Below are 19,991 nucleotides of genomic sequence, written 5' to 3'. Positions count from 1 at the left end.
TTATTGCCAAAGTTTTTGGACATAAAAGTATAGATTGTGTTATATATATTCATATGCTACTATACACTTTACTACTAAAGTTGAATAGGAAAAGTACGTGCATATATATTAGGGTGGGTCGATTTTGGACATTTTTTTTCTGAGGCCAAAGCGGGGATCTGCACTCAATTTATATAGATATAATACACCTCTGGATGATTTAAAATTTATCCTAAGTCTTAAAACCGCTGACGACCAGACATTCAATTGTAAAGCTATTTGTAAATGGGAGTAAAACATTTATTGAATCAGAACTATGGCTTCATGGTGCTCCCTGGAAAGGCCTTGAGGAGCTGAGTCAGGAACTTTTGTCCGTTTCAAAAAATCTCGTTCCTAGCCTGAGAAAATCTAAAAAACCTCTACAAATTGGACAATTCTCAATAAACCTTAAAAAATTGTGGTTTTTTAGTGATTTCTAAGGCTAGGAACGAGATATTTTGAAACGGAAAAAGTTCCTGATTCAGCTCCTCAAGGCCTTTCCAGGGAGCACCATGAAGGCATAGTTCTGATTCAAAAAATTTTTTGAATGTCGTCTTTGCATACTAATAAGTAACGAATTATAGATTTAAGTGGTCGTGTTCTAAAACTCAATTTTTTTAAATTCTTTTTCGGTCAGAAATGTTTTTAAGGTTAATTTTATCTGTTGCATATCCCCGCTTTGTCTAATTCCGATATGAACCCGCCCTAATATATATCTAACAAGTAGCACAACAACCATATAAGCAGGACTTTAAAGCACAAATAAAAATGAAATTACAGCTAATTATAGCGCTAGTAATAAATTACATATACCAAATCACAAATTGCAAATAATTAAATGCTGCATAAGAAGGCCTACAAATAAACTGGAACAGCTAAAATCCAAAAATTAATATGAAGCGTCCGGCCAAAGAAAACACACGTAAAATATGTATTTTCTCGCGATTTTGGCTGCTAGCTAGATTAATTTCAGATTTCTTGAAGACCGTTGTTTTACAAGTTACAATAATGTTTACGTCCTGCCATTTAATTTTTTTCTCCTTTTTTTGAAATAATTGATTTTAGCAATATTTTTGTTTTGGAGGGTGGTGGTATTCTCCTCCAAAATAGTTAAAAACATTTCAAGAACTTATGACGAGCTACCCTGTAAAGGAGAACCATATCGTTTCAGCGGTCCCTTCTCTACAGATAAAAAAAGCTTACAACTTTATAAATTAGGATATTGTTAAATCTTTTCATTTAAAACTACCCTTCTGTACAACCCTTCTATACGTAATTGTATGCAGGGAGGAAATGGATATTTGGCTTTTTATTACATTAGTTCCCAAAGTTAATGACATTTTGTTAGTTGGCTAATTAACTTTGGGGACTTTCATAGAATTTTAATTGGTTGGTTTATTACTTTGAGTGTCCAAATGTTTAAACCACCAAATATTGTTTACAAAATGGGTAATTTTGTGTATATTTTCATTGAAAATATCCATTAATTTATCGGCCATTGTCTTATGCCTCTAATTCCCTGGTTATTTATGTAGCAAGTGGGTTCGTGGGTGGTGCGTTAAGTGTGTGTGTGTGTTATACTACGATAGTGTGTGTGTGCGTGTGTGTGGCAAGATAGGTAAGGTATGTGTGTGTGTGCGTGTGTGTGTGTGTGTGTGTGTGTGTGTGTGTATGTGTGTGTACACAATTACAATAACTTTTCATTGGAACAAAAAAAATAATGTTTGTTTTTATGGAAAAACTTTAATAAAATGATTGAATTTTTTGCTGAAGTATATAGCAAATATAATACATTTTTACTTTTTAAACAATTTAATTCTTAAATATCATTCTTTCTATAGATTTAAACACTTTTTCTATTGTCTTTATACCAGCTCAAGCATACCGAAATTCGGTCAATAATTTTATAAAATTAACCAAACTTTTTCATTACATTTTAAAGAAAGTTCGAAGACAAATATTATTAGAGATGTATTATAAAAATATTTCCTAAGTATTGTTTTTTTTGTTTTTATCTGTGAGCGAAGAAATAGCTTATTATTTCATAATTTAATTCTTGCACAGATTTTAACATTATTTTCATGTGGAAATACTCTTTGCATTTTAAACTGATTTTTTTCTAACTTAGTTGAACTTTTAAGGCATTATACTTTGAAAATTACTTTAAAAATACGAAAAGGTAAACGAAAATGCATTTTGAAAAATTAAATTCGCGATCACTTTAAATATTCTACCTAAAAATCTATAGGTAGAAAAAATTCGCTTTAAAAAAGTTTATAACACTACTTAACAGCAAAAAAGTGCATTTTATAAAAAGTTCCAAACGGTAAATGACAAAAAGTTATTCAAAATCCTACTTTTAAAAGTTAAATAAATAGATATTTTTATACTATATCGGCTATATAAGCTGCACAGATGGAGGAGGAAGGGGGGGGGGGGTTGAAGGGGTATTGACCATTAACTTTCCATTTTAGTTTTTTAAAAAAAGAAAAAGAGAAAGTGTTTGAGGTAGAGATTTATTTTCCATGAGCTATTTCTTATTTGTGGGATGGGGGTAGCCTCTACTATAATAGTTAAATACCTTGACTGTATAAGAGAACATAAGAATTAGCCAAATGAGATTATACAACAGCTATAAGAAGCATAAAAAGTTTATTCTTATTTATTACCTATATAAAAAGTACACTGAATAATTGTATAATCTGGAATAAAGGTAGGGATAAGTCAATGGACAACAGAAGAGTGAAAGTTTTTTTTTAATTTCATCGTATTTTGGAAAGCTTCATGCGGATATTGAAATTACAAATTATGACTTTTATTTTATTATTCGTAGAAAATTGTTTATAATAAGATACGATTTATGGTTTTTCAGTATGGCTTAAAACCCGCTCTAATCCAGTGGATATGAATCTGTTTCGTAGCCATACTGGAATAGTTATTTCTCGTATTATAAACGGCTTTCCGCGGATATAGAATGTACAATTATAAGATTAAAACTAGTTTTTTTAGCCCCGTGGTGCTGAAGGCACCAGCTAAAAAAACTAGTTTTAATTTTGTGATTTACATTTCTATATTCGTATAAACTGGATATAATACGATGCTAGATATAGTTTTTTCGTATGGATGAGAACCGGTTCCTATCTACCGGATTCGAATGAATACGAGAAAAACAATTCTGCTTTTCAATATATCTTTAGTAATAAAAAGAGTAAAAGAGGAATTCTTTATCTTAGATACAGGTCGTGGACAATAATTGCACAATTAATTTTTTTTAATATTGAATGAAATAAAAAAAAATCATCTATATTGTAAACCCAGGTTTAAGTGCGACGATATTGTCAAAAATTGTTAAAGAGAGGGGTAGGTTTCTGGTAATATCCGTAAAGGTGTGTGTTTTAAGGCTTAAAAATAGTGGTAGAACGATAATATTCACTAAATATGTTTATTTCTTATTGAAAAGAACTATAGACAAAAAAAAGTTAACATAAATTTTGATCGTTTTACTACTGTTTTTTTTTACTTATAACACATAACCTTTACAGATTTTACCAGAAACCTACCCCTCTCTTTGTAAGGATCACATAATCAATGGGCCTTCAGAAATTCATTATAGAGCGTTAATTTAAAAATAACAAAAGCTACCAATTTATACTGATACTAGCGGCTTTGCCCATAACCTCTAATGGCTTTGCCCCAAGAGGTGATAAAAAAAAATTAAGGTGAAATTCGTAAAAGAACCAAGGAAATCTTCTGCAAAAAAAAGGACCCAGGAAATCTTCTGCAAAAAAAAATGGGGGTTGGGTTGTTTTTGGGGGGATTGGGGGTGTCCCACCCCCCAAGAAAATAGCCTAAAACCACCACAGGACCAGTAGGTATATACCCTGAAGAGTAGAATCCAATCGATTCAGTGGTTACCGAGATCTTAAGCTTCAGACGGACGGACGGACAGACATCATTCTACTTTGTATTTTAGACTAGCGGCTGCGCCCCTAGCATCTAGGGGCTCCCTATACAAAGGGACATTGAAGGGAAGAAAAATAGCCTAAAACCATACCCAGACAGGAACATGTCGGTTCAGAGGTTAGCAAGATCTTTCGATACAGACATAAAAACTTGATAACTTGATTGACGAAAATCAAATTCTGATAGTCAGAGGAAAAAATATTTAATCACATCAAGTTTGATAATGGAAAAACATCCTCTTTTTCTTTAAAATTTAAATGTATTTTAAGTTAAGTAGCTACATAGAGGCGAAGGGCGCAGCAAATAGCACAAATAATAGAAAAATGTATTGCTATTTTATTTGATATATAATTTTCTAAAAGCAAGGCACAATTTACAAATATTGAAACACCCTGTATTTTTGTTTTGTATAATGTAATGCATTGTATAATAGTATCTAAAATTAAATAAATGTGCAACTTTGTACTATGCATTGCATACCTTTTATATAATTAAAGATGGAGTTTTTTGGTTTATTAGAAGCCCAGCTATTATTCCAGATGTCTGTCTGTCTCTTTATGATTATTTTTCTGATAAACAACATTAAAATAAGAAATTTATAGCAATTGTTTTCTCTTAAGAAATATTTAAAACTGTAACCAGGGCACGGTAGCTTGACCGAGCCTTAAATTTAAACCCGTTTGGTTGGTCTGGATTTCTTTTGAAAAGAGGGATTTCCATATTTGGGTCAGGTTTAGACTTCCAGATATTTTTTAAAAATTGTAAAAGTTGATTTCCTCGATTCTTACAGGCAGCTGCTGAGCTGTAACTCATTTTTTTTTATCAATTTGTTCATTATTTAAGAGAAGCCAATTTAATTGTTTTATTATACTTTTGTCTGTTTTACTAGAAAACCAATAATCCATATAGAATTTCTCTTTGCAAAATAATAAACTTTAGCAAAGCAATTGTTTAGTATGTAAATTTCTGACATTGTGAACCTTTGGTTTAAAGTAAATAGTATTGCTTCAATTAACATAATCTTTAGCTTTAATCTATGAATGGAATTCAAATGATGCTAGAAAGTTCAATTATGCAATAGAATTTGCATGCATATAAAGTTTTTTTTATATATATATACTACTTGTATTGTATAGTCATTCTTTTTTATTCATGATTGATGTTAAACAAAATATTTCATATTAATTAAAAAGTTCAGTGTTATTATTTTAAAATTAACAAGAAGTTATCAACAAAATCAATAAATAAACAATGCTCAGCACCATCCAGTAGTCCATACACCATCAACCATTCCACCATCAACAGGTTTAGGTTGATCTTTGGGTACCAAGTCAACTTTTAGCTCTTCCAGTCGTAAACTCATTTGATCATATATCTCAGGCAGTTCTTCTAGAAGGTTTATTCTTTCTTCCATATCAGTGGATACATCGTAAAGCCCTATTTCATAATCCTTAGCACCATCAATATCTAATTTATTCACAGGAGCTACATTTGTTGAATTCCATTCTGGAGGTAGGAACCAGTCACTTTCCCCAAATTGTGTTGAATATTTGACAAGTTTATATTGTCCTTGTCTCAAAGCTCCAAAAGTTACTCCATCATCATCATCAAGATTTATGACAATCTCATCTCTAGCATCAGGTCTGCTAGGATCTTGAATACAACTCCATTGATTAACACCATTAAAATTTTCCTTCTCAATTTCATCATCTGTTGCACCTGCCAGGTGATATATGGTAGGAAGCCAATCAGTTACATGAGTAAGTTTGGTACTAATGAGACCTGAATTTTGTAGCAATGGTGAGTGAATAAATCCAGGAGTTCTGACACCGCCTTCGTACACCTGAGATTTTTCTCCTCGCAATGGCCAATTATTTCCTCCAGCTATGTGTCTGCCTCCATTATCACCAAGAAATATTATAATTGTATTCTCATACAGACCAGCATCTTTAAGATCTTGGACCATTTTTCCAACCTGAAGATCCATTAATGAAGCTGTTCCAAAAAAGTTTTTTCTCAGGTCGTCTGCAATATTAGGATAAAGATCCAGAAACTCTTGGGGGGGTTCTAAAGGTTCATGGGTTGCCTGATGTGCCATGTAAACAAATAATGGAGCTGATGCCTCATTGGTCACATGTTCTTGGATAACTTCAGTAAATCTATTAGCAAACAGTTCCTCCCCATAAGTGTTATTTGCACTTAAATCTGTTTCAGCATTGTAAACAAAATCATAACCACCTGTTCTATAGTGAACATGTGAATAGTAGTACTGGCCCCCACCATAATATCCATAATGTGAGTCAAATCCTCTGTTGGTTGGAAGATATTTCTCATTACAGAATCCAAGATGCCATTTGCCTATAGCATGAGTGACATAACCCTTTTCTTTTAAATATTGAGGTAGCAGCTTTCTCTCAAGGGTTAATCCTGTTGGTACATTCTGACCAAGTGGTAATCCCTGTCTTCCCATTAGATATGGGTACACCCCTGTGAGCAGGGCTGATCTTGTAGGTGTGCAAAATGGTTGGACATAGCTTTGCTCCAGAATTAATCCTAACAGAGGAAATTTTAAGAACTTGAAATATTATAGTATGAAACAAAATTTAAACGTAAACTGCAGAGTTGAGTACAACAATTTTTTGAATGCCTGTAGAGTTCAAGTTGTCAAAAAGTAAATTATTAAGTGCTAAAAAAGACAAAATACTTTGATCACACTGATTATGTTTTTGATGGTTAATAACAACAATTTAATGTTTTCTTTAAAAAAATGGGATATGTTAATAAAAATCTTATTCACCTATTATTAGCAGAAAAAAGTGAACAGACTACAAAATAGCTAAAGATTATTGTTGTAAGTTGCCTAATTCAGTTGCCCTCATTTGTGCATAATCCTATTATTCCTAACTTCCAGGGGTGTTGTGATTTTTGCAACTCCTCTTAATTGTGTGAAAGGTACAATTTAAAAAATTGATAATAAGATAGAAGGGTGGCGGGGTCACATATGCCTCCCCCCCCCCCCCCCAGAATACTGATTGTTAGCAGAAATAAAATTCTAACCTGTTCTTGCTAATTCATCAATGTTGGGAGTAAGAACATAGGGGTTGTGATACCCAACATCATTGTATCCAAAGTCATCTGCTAGTATCAGCACAATGTTGGGTTGCTCTGGAACATCCTACAATTTGCACATAACTCATATATTAAGTCCATATGTCGGGGAGGTGTAAGTTTGAGTCTGACCCACAATGTGTCATTCTAGGGACGTTAAGAATAGTAGCTACTACTGCTATGTTTGGCTCATGACACCAATAGTGTGTGTATGAAGAATAAAGCTTTACAAAGTGTCTAAAAAATCAGCTTTGTGATGTCATAAAAATGAGGGGTTATCCATCTGTTTTTTAGGGGTTTTCTTTCCCACTTCTCCTCTCATCCATTATTTTTAAGACGTTACATGGATTATTTTTAAGACACTTTGTAAATACCTTGGCCCATAAACAGGCATATATCATTATCATTCACAGTAAGTAATTCCAGAAAAAGGCTGTGCAATCAAAGGGTTGGGTGTCTATCTGGATGTTACTTAATCTAATATCTATAAAGCAGATGATGCTCCGGCAAATCTAGATTCTTATTTGAAATCAGCTGAGAATCCCGCCCCTAGGAGGTAAAGTCCGGAATTACTTGGGTTACAAGAACAGGATAATGAAAAATAGATAAATCTCCCCCCAGGTGTGTTGAATAAATAATAATTAACTTTTGGTAGATTTTAAATGCTGGGTGAAAAATTAGGAAAACTTCACTTTTTAAAACCTAATTATTATCCATTTTTTCCCTCAAAAAATTAAAATAGCTTTTTTATTTTAAAATAAAAAAAGATTTATATACCTTTTTTATATTATTTGAGCACACAAATGTTAAAGAAAATAAGATTTGAAAAAATGAGATAACAACTTCTTTAATCTTCATTTTAATTACAACTGCTGTTTGTTTTCTAAATGCTTAAATTACTGCTTATCATATTTAGAAGTAAATCTACTCTATATTGTGTGTATCTTGTTCTCCTGTATGTTTGAATATAAAGCAGGTACACCTTAAAAAAAAAACTTTTTGGAGTCCACTAGGGGCGTAACCGCTAGTGTATTTCTAAAGCATTACAACATTTAGCTTTTGATTTCAGTAAATTGTTTTTTTTTATAGGCTTTAATTATTTTGTATGTAACTGTTCCTGTTCGTTTAATATTGCTAAGAAAACTTTTTATCTTTAAATGTTTTTAAACTTATGCAATAGTTAGTATTTATATAACATTTCTTTACCAGTTTTACCCTCAACCCCCCCCCCCCCAAAAAAAAAAAAAAAAAAAAAATTCTAAAAAGCTTGGACATTCTTGATAAGGAATGATTTTTTTTATATGAATACATACTATTTAGTGAGCAAGTAAAAAAAATAATCTAAAAAAAAATTTTCTTTCATTATATATGATATATTATAATTAGTAATATATATATAAATTTGTAAATATTTCCTATGTATATATTTGAGGTTAAAGATATAGTTTCTCAAAAATTTACTTTGTCCCTAAACTAACTTGTGCGACCTTTATATATAAAAGACCCACTCTTAAGTAGCACCTGTTTAGGGGACAACGCATTCTTCCATCTCGTATTACTTATGTGCGTGTCTGCAACAAAAGCAGTAGGAACAATAGCTTTGGTTATGACGTAGCTCTTGTCGAGTCTTAAACTCATTAACCACCATTCTGAATATGAGCAGGGAAACTTTGGAGTCAAACTTATACTGGTACCCAAACATCTTACATTCATTAGCTGGTTGGTTCAATATAAAACTTTTCAGTCAATAATATACAAAATGGTAAATCGGGGATGATTTATCGACCATTGGATTATCCCTTAAGATCCCGGAAGTGTTTCCTTTAACTTTGTGATTGTGTGAATGGTGCGCTCCTCATGAAATTAATTGTGCTTGTTTGTAAATGAATGAGGTTAGTGGTTTCAGAGCAGAGATTGGGGAAATCCATGATTAAAAACATTGAGTAGAGAAAAAGGAACAAAAATGTGTGAAACCAAATTAAATGTTTAGATAAAAAAAAACTAGACTTTTTACATCTAGAGTCGGCCTATTTCAATGAGGATTCCTGTAGGACTAAAGTACATGTTTGAAAGTCGAGCAACCTATAATTTCAATACTAAAATTCATTTGTTCATTTTAAAAATAGACTTTTAATTTTTTTTGACAATAAATTTTGTATGATATGCCATGGCAGATTTATTTGCTTAATAATCTATTGTTTTGGCGCTTTTCACACGTCGAGTACAGAAATTTCCAGCCCCTTTTTTTAGAAGAAATTGTAATTAAGAGGGGGGAGGGGGGGGAGGTTTTTCTTTTATTACTCTAGGTCAGACTAACAAACAGGGGGTTGAAGGTTATCAGTATTCAACAGGCACCATTGTTTTTGATAATATATATTCAAGTTCCTAGATGTTAGTGTGTAACCATCTAGAAACCAATCTTACTAATCCTTTTAGTTCTATTTTAGAACATCAAAGGTTATCACGAAATTTTGATATAAAAAAATAGTTTTATGTCGAAGCAGCTTATAGTGCCTAATAAAAAAATGACGTCATACAATACAAATGACCTATAATAGGCCAGTATACATTTTACCATTGGTCAATACAAATGTAGACTTGCCTATCATTGGTAATAACCTACCAAAAATAGTTTTAAACCTTCCCTATACCTATAAGGAACTACATCGTAAAGAAGAAACAAATTGGTTCAGGAGTTAGCGAGATCGTTTGTACACACATACATCCTGTTACTTTAATATAATGATAAAAGGAAGTTCCATCAATCTTTCGCCCATTGCCATAACCCTTAAGATCCCTGTAATATTCTACAGAAGCTTAGTGCTGAGAATATTTGCCTATCTTTCCAATTTAGTCTTCTTGATTATACCACTTCTTTTCTGAATAATTATATTCACATTTCATTTAGAACATTTTCCTTCTTCAGATGGTAAAACAATACCGAAAACTTTCATATACATGTGTAGATGTGTTTACAATGATTTTTTGTAATTATAATTGACAAAAACTAATAATCAATATCTCATTTTCTTTATTGGCTTAAGGTAATTTGTAAAAGAAATAAATATTTCGCAGTTTCAATCAAATTATACCCCAAAAACCTGTTTTTTCATAGCATATGGATTTTAAAATATTAATGGACCAATACTAAGGTTATTGCATTGACTCTATAATTTTAGCTGTAGAAGCTCAGAATCGGAATCAAAGAGCCTGAAATAAATCTGTAAAAACCGATTACTAGAAATGCACATCAAGCAAAAAAGCGCGAACAATTTATATTGGTCATTTCTCTTTTTAAGGTGGCCTCTTTCAAAAAGCTATAAACGTTTACGGGACATATAAAAAGCATCACTGTAAAGGAGAACAAAACCAGTCTAGCTGTTTGCAAGTTATTTTACTATCAACAGACAGATTTACATTACATCACAAAACATTTTTGTATACTTTTAAGAGTAATTTTTTTCTTTAACATGTATTTAGCAGCTGTCCTCTAAAATGATATGGGTCAAATTTCTTTTTTCTAATATTTCTTATTAAGAAAAATCATTTTTTCTACCTTATACTATATTTCATAATAATTAATGCATAAATCCCTTAAAAATTGTTAATTTATTAGAATCAATCTTTAAAATAAGAGAAAAGTGCAAAAAAAAATCGCTTTTTTATTGATTTGTTATGGATTTGCATATCTTTTTGGTTCACAAGTTTTCCCCCAAATGCTGTTTTTGAGATCTTGTGCATCATTGGTGCTGATTAATAAAAAATTAATGGTGGAAACATGTAACAAAAAGATGTATCTACATTTCATATTTACAGTAAAATCATCCTAAATGAATAATAAAGCTGCTATTCAGATTTGCCTATTTTTTTGGTTCACAGTTTATGATTGGTTGGTTCTTATATGAGTATCCACTAATGGTAATCTACAGAATGGGATAATTTTGAGTATCATCATATGGGATGTACATCAATTTTTCGGTTATTGTCCTATCCTTTAATATCCCTGGAATAAATTATATTTATGATGATTGATCTATTCACAGTGAGATTGAAATAGAAGTAAAGATTAAACAACCTTACAATAAAACAGTGAAAATGAAGATGGTTGGGACACACTGTGATCTGACAATTAAGTAAGCCTTGACGTTAAATCCCCAAGGGAAACGGAAATTAGAGCTGGATCTCTGGATCTTTAAATGTGTAGCCGTTGTCGTTGCCGCTGCCAGAGGTACAGCCACTTACCTATTAGCCATCTTTATATCAAATTGGCTACGCATTTATTTGGGCATAATGATTTTATTTCTTTGATAAAAATAATTCATTTCAGAGATCCATATTTCTAGGATAAGTGGCATTGCACTGGGATAAAATCTTTTAAAAATCCATCTTTTATTGGCAGCGCTGGCTGTGAAGACTGCTACGGCTACTACTACGACTATGGCTACGGCAACGGCAATGGCAACGGCTACACATTTAAAGATCCAGCTCAGGTAGACCAAAAATAACCTGGAGGAGGAAAACTTCTAAATGAACTGAAAGATAAGAAAGATTCGAAGATTGGAGAACCATTTGCGTGGCCTTTGATCTAATGAGAACTTAAAGGCAATGATGGTGAAGGATTAAAAAAGAAGAAAAAAATCTCGAAAACTACCAAGATCCCAGGATAGTTTTAGGCTTTTTTATACAGCCCATTCCATAACCTATTCAATGCAAAGCTCCAAGATGCTATGAGTACATTAACTTGTATATAATAAAGTAGTGAGGATTTTTGAGCTAAGTTAAACTTTTCAGAGATGCCTTAGGTGAATCTTAGGATAGTTTTAGGCTATTTCATTTCTTAATGTAGAGCAATTTGAGTGTTTGCTCCTTTAAAGATAATATTGAAAATTCCAAATTTATCCCAAAGTGGTAAACTATAGGTATTTAAAAGTTTTTAATTCTTTCATTTCCACTGAAATTCCTGAGAAATAAGTAAACTTTAAGCCAAACTTTAAATAGATGGTTGTTTTCCATTAGAAAAAAGGTTTAAACTTTACACAGGAATAAAGAAAAAGAGCAAAAATGGAAAAAAATATGTTTTTTATTCAAATCTCCTTATTGACTATATAAAAGTAAAAGGATTTATGTCTGTGTGATGATCTTGCTTACAACTGAACTGATGTTGTTCTCCTTTGCACAAAACTTCTATAAGGTTCATTGAAGGTTTATTTTGAGGGAGTGTTCCACAAACCTCATAAAAGAAATTGGCCCTTGAAAAAATTTACAACACGCCAAAAAATGTGTGTCTTTTCAAAAATGAAATTGAAAAAGATGGTCAACTTCTCCCCCATTCCGCATCAAGTGCTTCTAAACAATTTCTCTTTTGGGTTGGCAGCATTATCCCAAAATAATCATAATTATTGCACGTTATCGTTCTTGTTCCATCCCTTTATTCTGACCAAACTTTAAAAATATTTCTCAGCTAATTGAAAGAAATGTGAAAAGTTGAAAATTAGAATGTTTGTTAAACTTTTCATTATTTCATAAAAAATTACATTCATGATCAAAACAAGCTTTAAGTAAGTATTTATTTTATAGAAATTGCATAAGAGGAGGGAAATTGGGCTTTAAATTAAACTGGTACCCAAAGTTGTATTACCAATGAATTCAGAAGGAAGAAGACATTGAACTGTAAAATATTTTGGTACCTTATTCATTGGCTCAAAAGCTTTGATTCGATTTTTTTCAACCAATAATAATCATTAGGAATGTATATAAAAGGGGGGTAGGTTGTGTTAAATTCCGTAAAGGTGTGAGTTTTAAGGCATAAAAACAGTAGTAGAACAATAATATTCACTAAATATGTGTATTCCTTATTGAAAAGAACTATAGAACAAAATATTAGTGAATATTATCGTTCTACTACTGTTTTTAGGTCTTAAAACTCAAACCTTTACGGAATTTTAGCACAATCTACCTCCCACTTTATAATTCCTAACTTGTAATATTTTTAAAATCAAAAGGTATATAAAAATAAAACATATACCTGTAAATATTCTTTGACGGAATACCTACATAGGGTCATAGTTACATTTCAGCTTTTTATTGATGAGGGTAAAATGAAGAAGTTTACCCTTAGATCTTAAAGACAAAAGTGTAAATTTCGTTGCATTTTTAAAATCTTACATTAACATTACCATTACCTACATTATAAATCTTAGAAATATTTTTTCAGCTGATACCTAATTTAGCTAGAATGCTAATTTTCATTAACGCGTTATCTAATTTGACAAAAAAAGAGTATTATCCCTAAAGTTGTGTGTTAGAGTTTTGTCAAATGTCTTTATTAAGTCAAACTGTTCTTAAATTTTGACACAAAGCTAGTTACACTTATTATGGCCATGTACAGGTTACTCTATCTATATAGAAGATGTTACATAGATGACATTATATAAGGGGCAGACGGACAAAGCCTAATTTTGCAGAAGCTATGCCACTAAAAATATATGAAGCTAGAAATTTCTCAACATTAATCTTAAAGTTTTAGCAAAAGAAAACATTTTTTTTGTTCTAAAGTTAGATTGGCAAGTTAACTAAAAGTTGAAATAATTTTGATTAGATTAAACAAAGAATTTAAACATTTATCTTATATAAGAATTTGGATAATTTTTCAACAAAAAAATCAAAGAATCGTCATAAGGTAAGCAAAAAAAAATAAATTAATTCAATAAAAAACCTTTCTTTAATTTACTGGAAACTTAAAAAAAAACTTTAAGATTATACAAAAAAATGGATTTAAAGTATCTCAAACTTTTAAATTTCATTCATGGAATTCTTACGTTCCTTTTTGCAAGGAGGGAGGGTACACTGGGCTGTTTATTACACTAGTCCCCAAAGTTTTATAATAACATTTTCTTAAACATTGACTCAACTACTTTGGGAACTTTTATTGAATGTTAATTGGTTGAGTCATCAAGTTGAGTGTCTAAACGTTTAAACCACAAATTGTAATATATAAAGGGTGATTTTGTATATCATCAACAGAAATCTACATAAATTTATCGGCCATTGTCTTACCCCCTATATATCCCTACCTTTTTTTTGGCAAGGCTCGGTAATAGAATATTAAAACAAACAAACCGTCTGAAAGCTGCGGCTGCATCAGCTGCGATAAAAGGCGGCTGCAGCTCTGGCTTAAAATGGCTGCGGCAAAAAGTGCGGCTATGGGTGCTGAGCCCTGCTTTTAGCCTAAGAGCTGTTTGATATATTACACATTTTATCAAGTTTTCCGTTTCAATATGTTTGTGAATATATAACCTTAAAGAAATAAAAGGCTGTTTCTTTGGACTTTAAAATAACAAATGTTGTTTTTATTTTCATTAAATTTTATTAGCTAAGCTACTCTAATAATTAACTTTGTGTGTCCATCAGTCCGTAACGTTATGCTGATGCAAAATTCTTCCCCCAAAACTATTATGGCAAAATATTTTAGAAGGAGGTGGAAGTTTAAGCAAAATCTAATGTAATACAAACCTTTTTTTTTGCCTGAACCCTTTTCCGAAAGTCCTTACTATACATTACCTAAAAAAAACATCCATTTCCTTAATCTTATAATGCCAAGAGATTGACATAGCAGAAGTAGATACCAATTTAAATGATTTTAACATTTCCAAAACTGACTTTTTTAGCTGTATTTATGATTCTGTGATACTGTATTATTAAATATTCATAGGAATGACCTTAGGCCGTGTTAAGTTAGATGGAGGGCTAACCAATTTTCCAAGTGGCTGCCTGCCTCACATACTGTACAATAGATATATAATATTTCATAGATCAGTGGATGTACGTACAGGCCTGCTGTGTACAGTAGGATATTATAAGTTGGAAGGAATTTTAATGTTAGGGGAAGATTTGAAATCTGCATCAAATTTTAAGGATTTTTTTTATAAAATTCGTTTTTTGTATAATTCTTTATCTAAGAGCGGAAATACAATTTAAGTTAATTAATTTTGATAGGTGGATTAGAAACTACCTGCGCTCTAAATGGGTGAATGATGTACGACACAGGTTCTCCAATCAGAGCGCAGATAGTTTTCAATCCACCAATCACTGATGTTAAAATTAATTAACTTAAATTGTATTTCCGCTTTTAGATAAAGAATTATACAAAAAACGAATTTTATAAAAAAAAATCCTTAAGATTTGATGCAGTTTTAAAATCTCCCCCTAACATTAAAATTCCTTCCAACTTATATATCCTAGTGTACAGTACAGGCTTTGGGTCTGGTCCAGAACTGGATATAAATTACATGTAACATAGATACTGTGAGTCATTCTTTCTTACCATGATAAAATATTTCTTACAACTATTTCCTACAATGTGTTTCATATCCAAGGTCTAAAGCGCATTGTACTAAAGAACTTTAATATTTAACTTGCCTAATTGGGTGGAGAATTCCTTTGCTCCTAAACAGGTGCAGGTCATTATCAGGCTTTGTTAAGATTTCGGTATTATCCTCATAGAAATTTTTTTTTCAATATTGAAAATTTGAGTACCACCTCCCCCCCCCCCCCCCCCCCGACAGCGAACTATGAACTCTGGCCGCAGCGCTCGGCTCCATAGCCTGCCTAGCCGCAGCGCTCGGCCCCTTGCCTGCCTAGCCGCAACGCTCGGCTCCCTAGCCTAAAACCTAACCTAACCTAAAATAGTTGTTCGTTGAAAATTGAAAAGCAGATATCTAAAGGGATAAGACATTAACCGATATATTGATGTACCTCCCCAATAATAATACACAGAATTACCCATTCTGAAGATTAAAGTTAGTGATTTCAACGTTTCAAAACTCAACTTAGTGAATCAACAAATCAAAATTCATTAAAGTCGCCAAAGTTGTTAGGCCAACGAATAAGAAAACTATATTATAAAACTTTGGGGACTAAGAAGCAGCCCATTGTCCTCTCTCTCTCACACTCTAGTAGAATAGCCTTAGCAAAATATATAAGGCTTGAAACTCTAAACTACTTTTGTATTCCATTTATTCAGTTTTGTAAGGTTAGACAGGTATGGGAATTTTCAAGCAAATTTATTATTTTAAAACAAAGCTTAACTTGTCTAAGATTTATTAAAAGCGAGGCTTTTCTATAATAAGGGTCGGTCCGTCCGTCCGTCCGTAACAGATAGCTTTTTTCGTTAATTTAGGCATGTTAGAATTCAAATTCGATTTCAAATTTTGCATGGTGATTCCTTTAGTAGTTAGGTACGATTTAGAAAGCGTAGCAACTCTATAATCATTACCAAAATGTCCGTACGTCCATTTTTTTTACTTTTTTAACAACAAATTTTTATGTGATCTAATCACCTGATTGATCTAATTTTGGTATATTGATTCCTGGGACAATACAGTATAATGTTATAAGCGACGCAACTCTTTAATCAAGTCCTAAAAATGTAAGTATGTCCATAAACATTATGCTGTATCAAGCAGTTTTTCAACAAGTTTACTCACTTGCATTGAATTTTGATTGGTTGGTTTCAAACTATATAGTAGTGTGCAAACTTTTCAAACAACTATCTTAATCTCTTAAGGATTTTTGTTCATCATCATTTAGAATGTATTTATCTCAATTTCAATAAGGTAAGACAATACCATAAGTTGGTAAAACATTTCTATGTTATACTTATTTCAATAACTAGCGGATAGGCCTCTAAGTGCACTTAAGGTAAAGTGTATCAATTTAAGTTTTAAAGATTGATATAAAAAAAAATTCTATGGCCAATTTTTCTCTGACTATATTTGCGATAACTTTTACATAACAGAAAAATGTTAATCTAAACTTTTACAAAATCTGGCAGGCTCGAACCTTTGAACACAGATAAAATACCCATCATTATATGTATGTACCATAAGAGTTTGCTTCTTATAAGTTTGCTGTTTTATGTCCACTAATTTGGCGAGACTTTGGCTGTAGAAAATACAAACTTCTACACACTAAAGTAATATTGATAAAGGTTAATAAACAAACAATTTACTCGTATGGTCGCTTTAATGTGGTAAAAAAATTATTATACATATAGTTTTTGTTATTTTACATTTGACACAAACTTGAACTTAGGGACATTCAGTATTGATGCATTTTTGCTAAACTAATCCATGTTGTATTTATGGCAAATTCAGATTTAGCAGTATTCAAATATTTTTAAAACTGTTAGCAGGTGTAAATCCTACAGATTTTTGTTATACATTCATAGCTGGCAAAAAAACACATCTGCATAACTTACATTTACAAATTTTTAGAATAACCAATTGAAAATTTTTGTGGGAAACTTTATTTTCTTGGCTAGTGATAAAGATAGAGGTAAAATGATGTGAAGATTACCCAGCTGACCAGACCAATGAGCATCAAGCCTATACTCCATTGGTCTGTTGGCCAAGTGGTAATTATATGGCAGACTTGAAATTTCTTAGAGGAAAATTTAAATTACTTGGTTGATATTAGGATAGAAGACTCTCTTGACAAGTGTATCTACTCTATAATTCACTATGTCTGTCCATCCATAAATGTATGTAAATAAGCGACTATATTTCTTCAAAATTTTTAGGGAAAGATCAAGTAACCAACAACAGAAATTATTCGAAAGAATAATTTCGTAATTTAAAATTTTAGCTGATTTTTGGGGGCTACCTTCATTCATTCATTCATTCATTAAGATAGCCTCCCCCTCCCCCCAAAAAAACCCAGATGAAATCATTGAATATTTTTAAAAATTAATTTAGTTGTTGGATACACCTATTACTGTTATATTGTACAAATAAGTCAAGTCAATAAGTGTTGAATGGATATGCCTAATTTATGGATGAATCGAGGGCTTCTAGAGAAGGGTCAATTTTTTAACTTATAAAATGTATTCTTGGTTCTTTGGTTCGGTAACTCTGCCTGCAACTGAAAAGTATTTCAAATTTTTTTCAATCTGGTAAATTTTTCCTAAGATTGGTAGCTCTTTAAAAGTTGGCTTTGTGTTTTATTCTCAACAGACAGACACGAAAGATTAATAGAATATCTTTGCTACAAACACATTTTAAAAACTCTAATACATTTATTTGGTTTTCGTATCTAACACACATATATCTAATTTTGATATAAAAGGACTCTTAGTTATCAAATAAAATCAAACCTAAATTAAACACTTGAATGGAATAAAATAAAAATGGATGCTAAATTTTTGTACATCCTCAATGATGATTAATAAAAATTACCCCTTTTGTAGATCAAACTTATTTGTGAAAAATTTTAACCAAACAACCAAGATTAAATAAGAGTACCCAAAGTTTTTAGGCTAACAATTAAGGGATTGTGTATATAAAAAACTTTGGGTACCAGTGTAATTTACAATTCAATGTCCTTTCCCTATCAGATTTATCTATTTTAATATATTCATTGTGTACATAGAGTCCTTTTACTAGATAATTAACAACAGAAGGGGTACAATTATAACTTTAATAATTATTTATCACATCGTATCATAGACAACTTTCCACGGATATTAATATGTAAAATTATAACATTAACAGTTTTGTTAGCCACGAAAACGCTAAAAGGCTGGGTTAACAATGCTGGTGTTAATTTTATGATTTTTATTTTAACATTCGTGGATAATTGTAGATTATAATACGATGCTATACATAATTATTCAGTATGGCTGAGAACCGGTTCTAATCTAGCGGATATTAATCGGTTTCAATGCCACGCTGGAAATGCAATTATATACACATTTTAATAAAATACATATTAGGCAATTTTCTAAAAATAAATTTTCAATTTAATTTTCATATTTACAATATTTTTAATTCAATAGTTATAATATGTACAATTTTATAGACATACAATAAATAACTTTTACTTATTCAAAAAATAAAATATGGTAGGTAATTTTAGGTTTTCATTTTCATGGCGGAATTTGAAATCTAAGTTAAGTTTATATGCTATAGAACTACCAAATGTTTTTTGGCAAAGTTTAGAAAATGTTACTTTTTGAAAACGATTTTTTTTTTTAAAATAGGGGAAAATTTAACTTTGTAGGTAGTTTGGTTTATATCAAAATAAATAAAAATAACAATGGGGATAGTCCCTTTCGTGACATCGCACCTTTTGGGGCGATTCTTCGTATTTTTTCACAGTAGCTTTTCTCCTATTTTTAGCCTCTGCGGGGAGCTATAACCCTGTGGGACAATCACCTAACCCAATATCACCTAACCTAACCTAAATTAATCTATAAAAAGCAATTTTAAAAATACGACGAAACGCCTCTTATGGGGCGATGTTACGAAAGGGACTATTCCCAAAACAATTTTGTCCATAAGTAGCGCAGCAATCAGATATTAAGTAGTCTATAATAATAAGAATACAATTTTTATATTTTTTTTTGGGGGGGGGGGACTACTTGAGGAAAAAACACACTTCTGAATGTAATCCAGGAAGTAGAAATATGCTTATGATATATAGGAACGTTGAACAAGCGGACTTACGGAAACACTCTTGTTATAGAGTAGCTGCGCTAATAAATAATGAACAGAATAAGATAAACAAAAATTGGATATGAACATAATTGATTTTCTTTCATATTTTGAAAGTAGGAGGCCTGAAACTTAGCCTAAAGTATAAAAAGGGTAATTTTTTTCGCGAATTAATGTAAAGTTGGGTTGTTGTCAAATGCTCTTATCAATTCAAACTGTTCTTAATATACCCAAAGGTCAAAATGGTCCATAATTAAGAGCAGTTTTAACACCCAACTTTACGAAAAATACACAAAAAAATTATCCCCTTTTATCTAATAATTAAAATCTATTTTAAAATTACTATAATTACTGGATTATTTACTTTAAATTTGAGCTTATAGTTTCATATTCAATTAAAAAGAAAGGCAA

At 31.3% G+C, this 19,991-nt stretch overlaps 1 protein-coding gene across 1 annotated transcript; it reads right to left on the bottom strand.

Annotated features, from left to right (window-relative positions):
• Positions 1-5,109: 5,109 nt before the first annotated feature.
• LOC145305209 (arylsulfatase B-like) lies at positions 5,110-8,004 on the bottom strand. The gene is made up of 3 exons (XM_080146782.1): positions 7,867-8,004; positions 7,039-7,156; positions 5,110-6,534 (listed from the first exon to the last, which is right to left on the bottom strand). Exons 1-3 carry the CDS (start codon positions 7,945-7,947, stop codon positions 5,237-5,239), a joined length of 1,497 nt encoding a protein of 498 aa, XP_080002908.1. The 5' UTR covers positions 7,948-8,004; the 3' UTR covers positions 5,110-5,236.
• Between the last annotated feature and the right edge of the window lie 11,987 nt (positions 8,005-19,991).

This window comes from Acartia tonsa, chromosome 14 (assembly GCF_053477335.1).
Source record: "Acartia tonsa isolate MP-2025a chromosome 14, ASM5347733v1, whole genome shotgun sequence".
Lineage (NCBI taxonomy): Eukaryota > Metazoa > Arthropoda > Copepoda > Calanoida > Acartiidae > Acartia > Acartia tonsa.
The sequence above is the reverse complement of the archived record's forward strand: the minus strand, read 5'-3'. Positions and strand labels throughout refer to the sequence as shown.

Bases quoted from the DNA above. Each gene is read 5' to 3' on its own strand.
- LOC145305209 (XM_080146782.1), bottom strand. From the start codon at position 7,947: ATGAAGATTAAAGAAGTTGTTATCTCATTTTTTCAAATCTTATTTTCT. The intron at 7,157-7,866 runs GTATATAAATCT...TGCAAATTGTAG, and splicing joins GCTCAAATAATATAAAAAAG to GATGTTCCAGAGCAACCCAA. The intron at 6,535-7,038 runs GTTAGAATTTTA...TTCCTCTGTTAG, and splicing joins TGATGAATTAGCAAGAACAG to GATTAATTCTGGAGCAAAGC.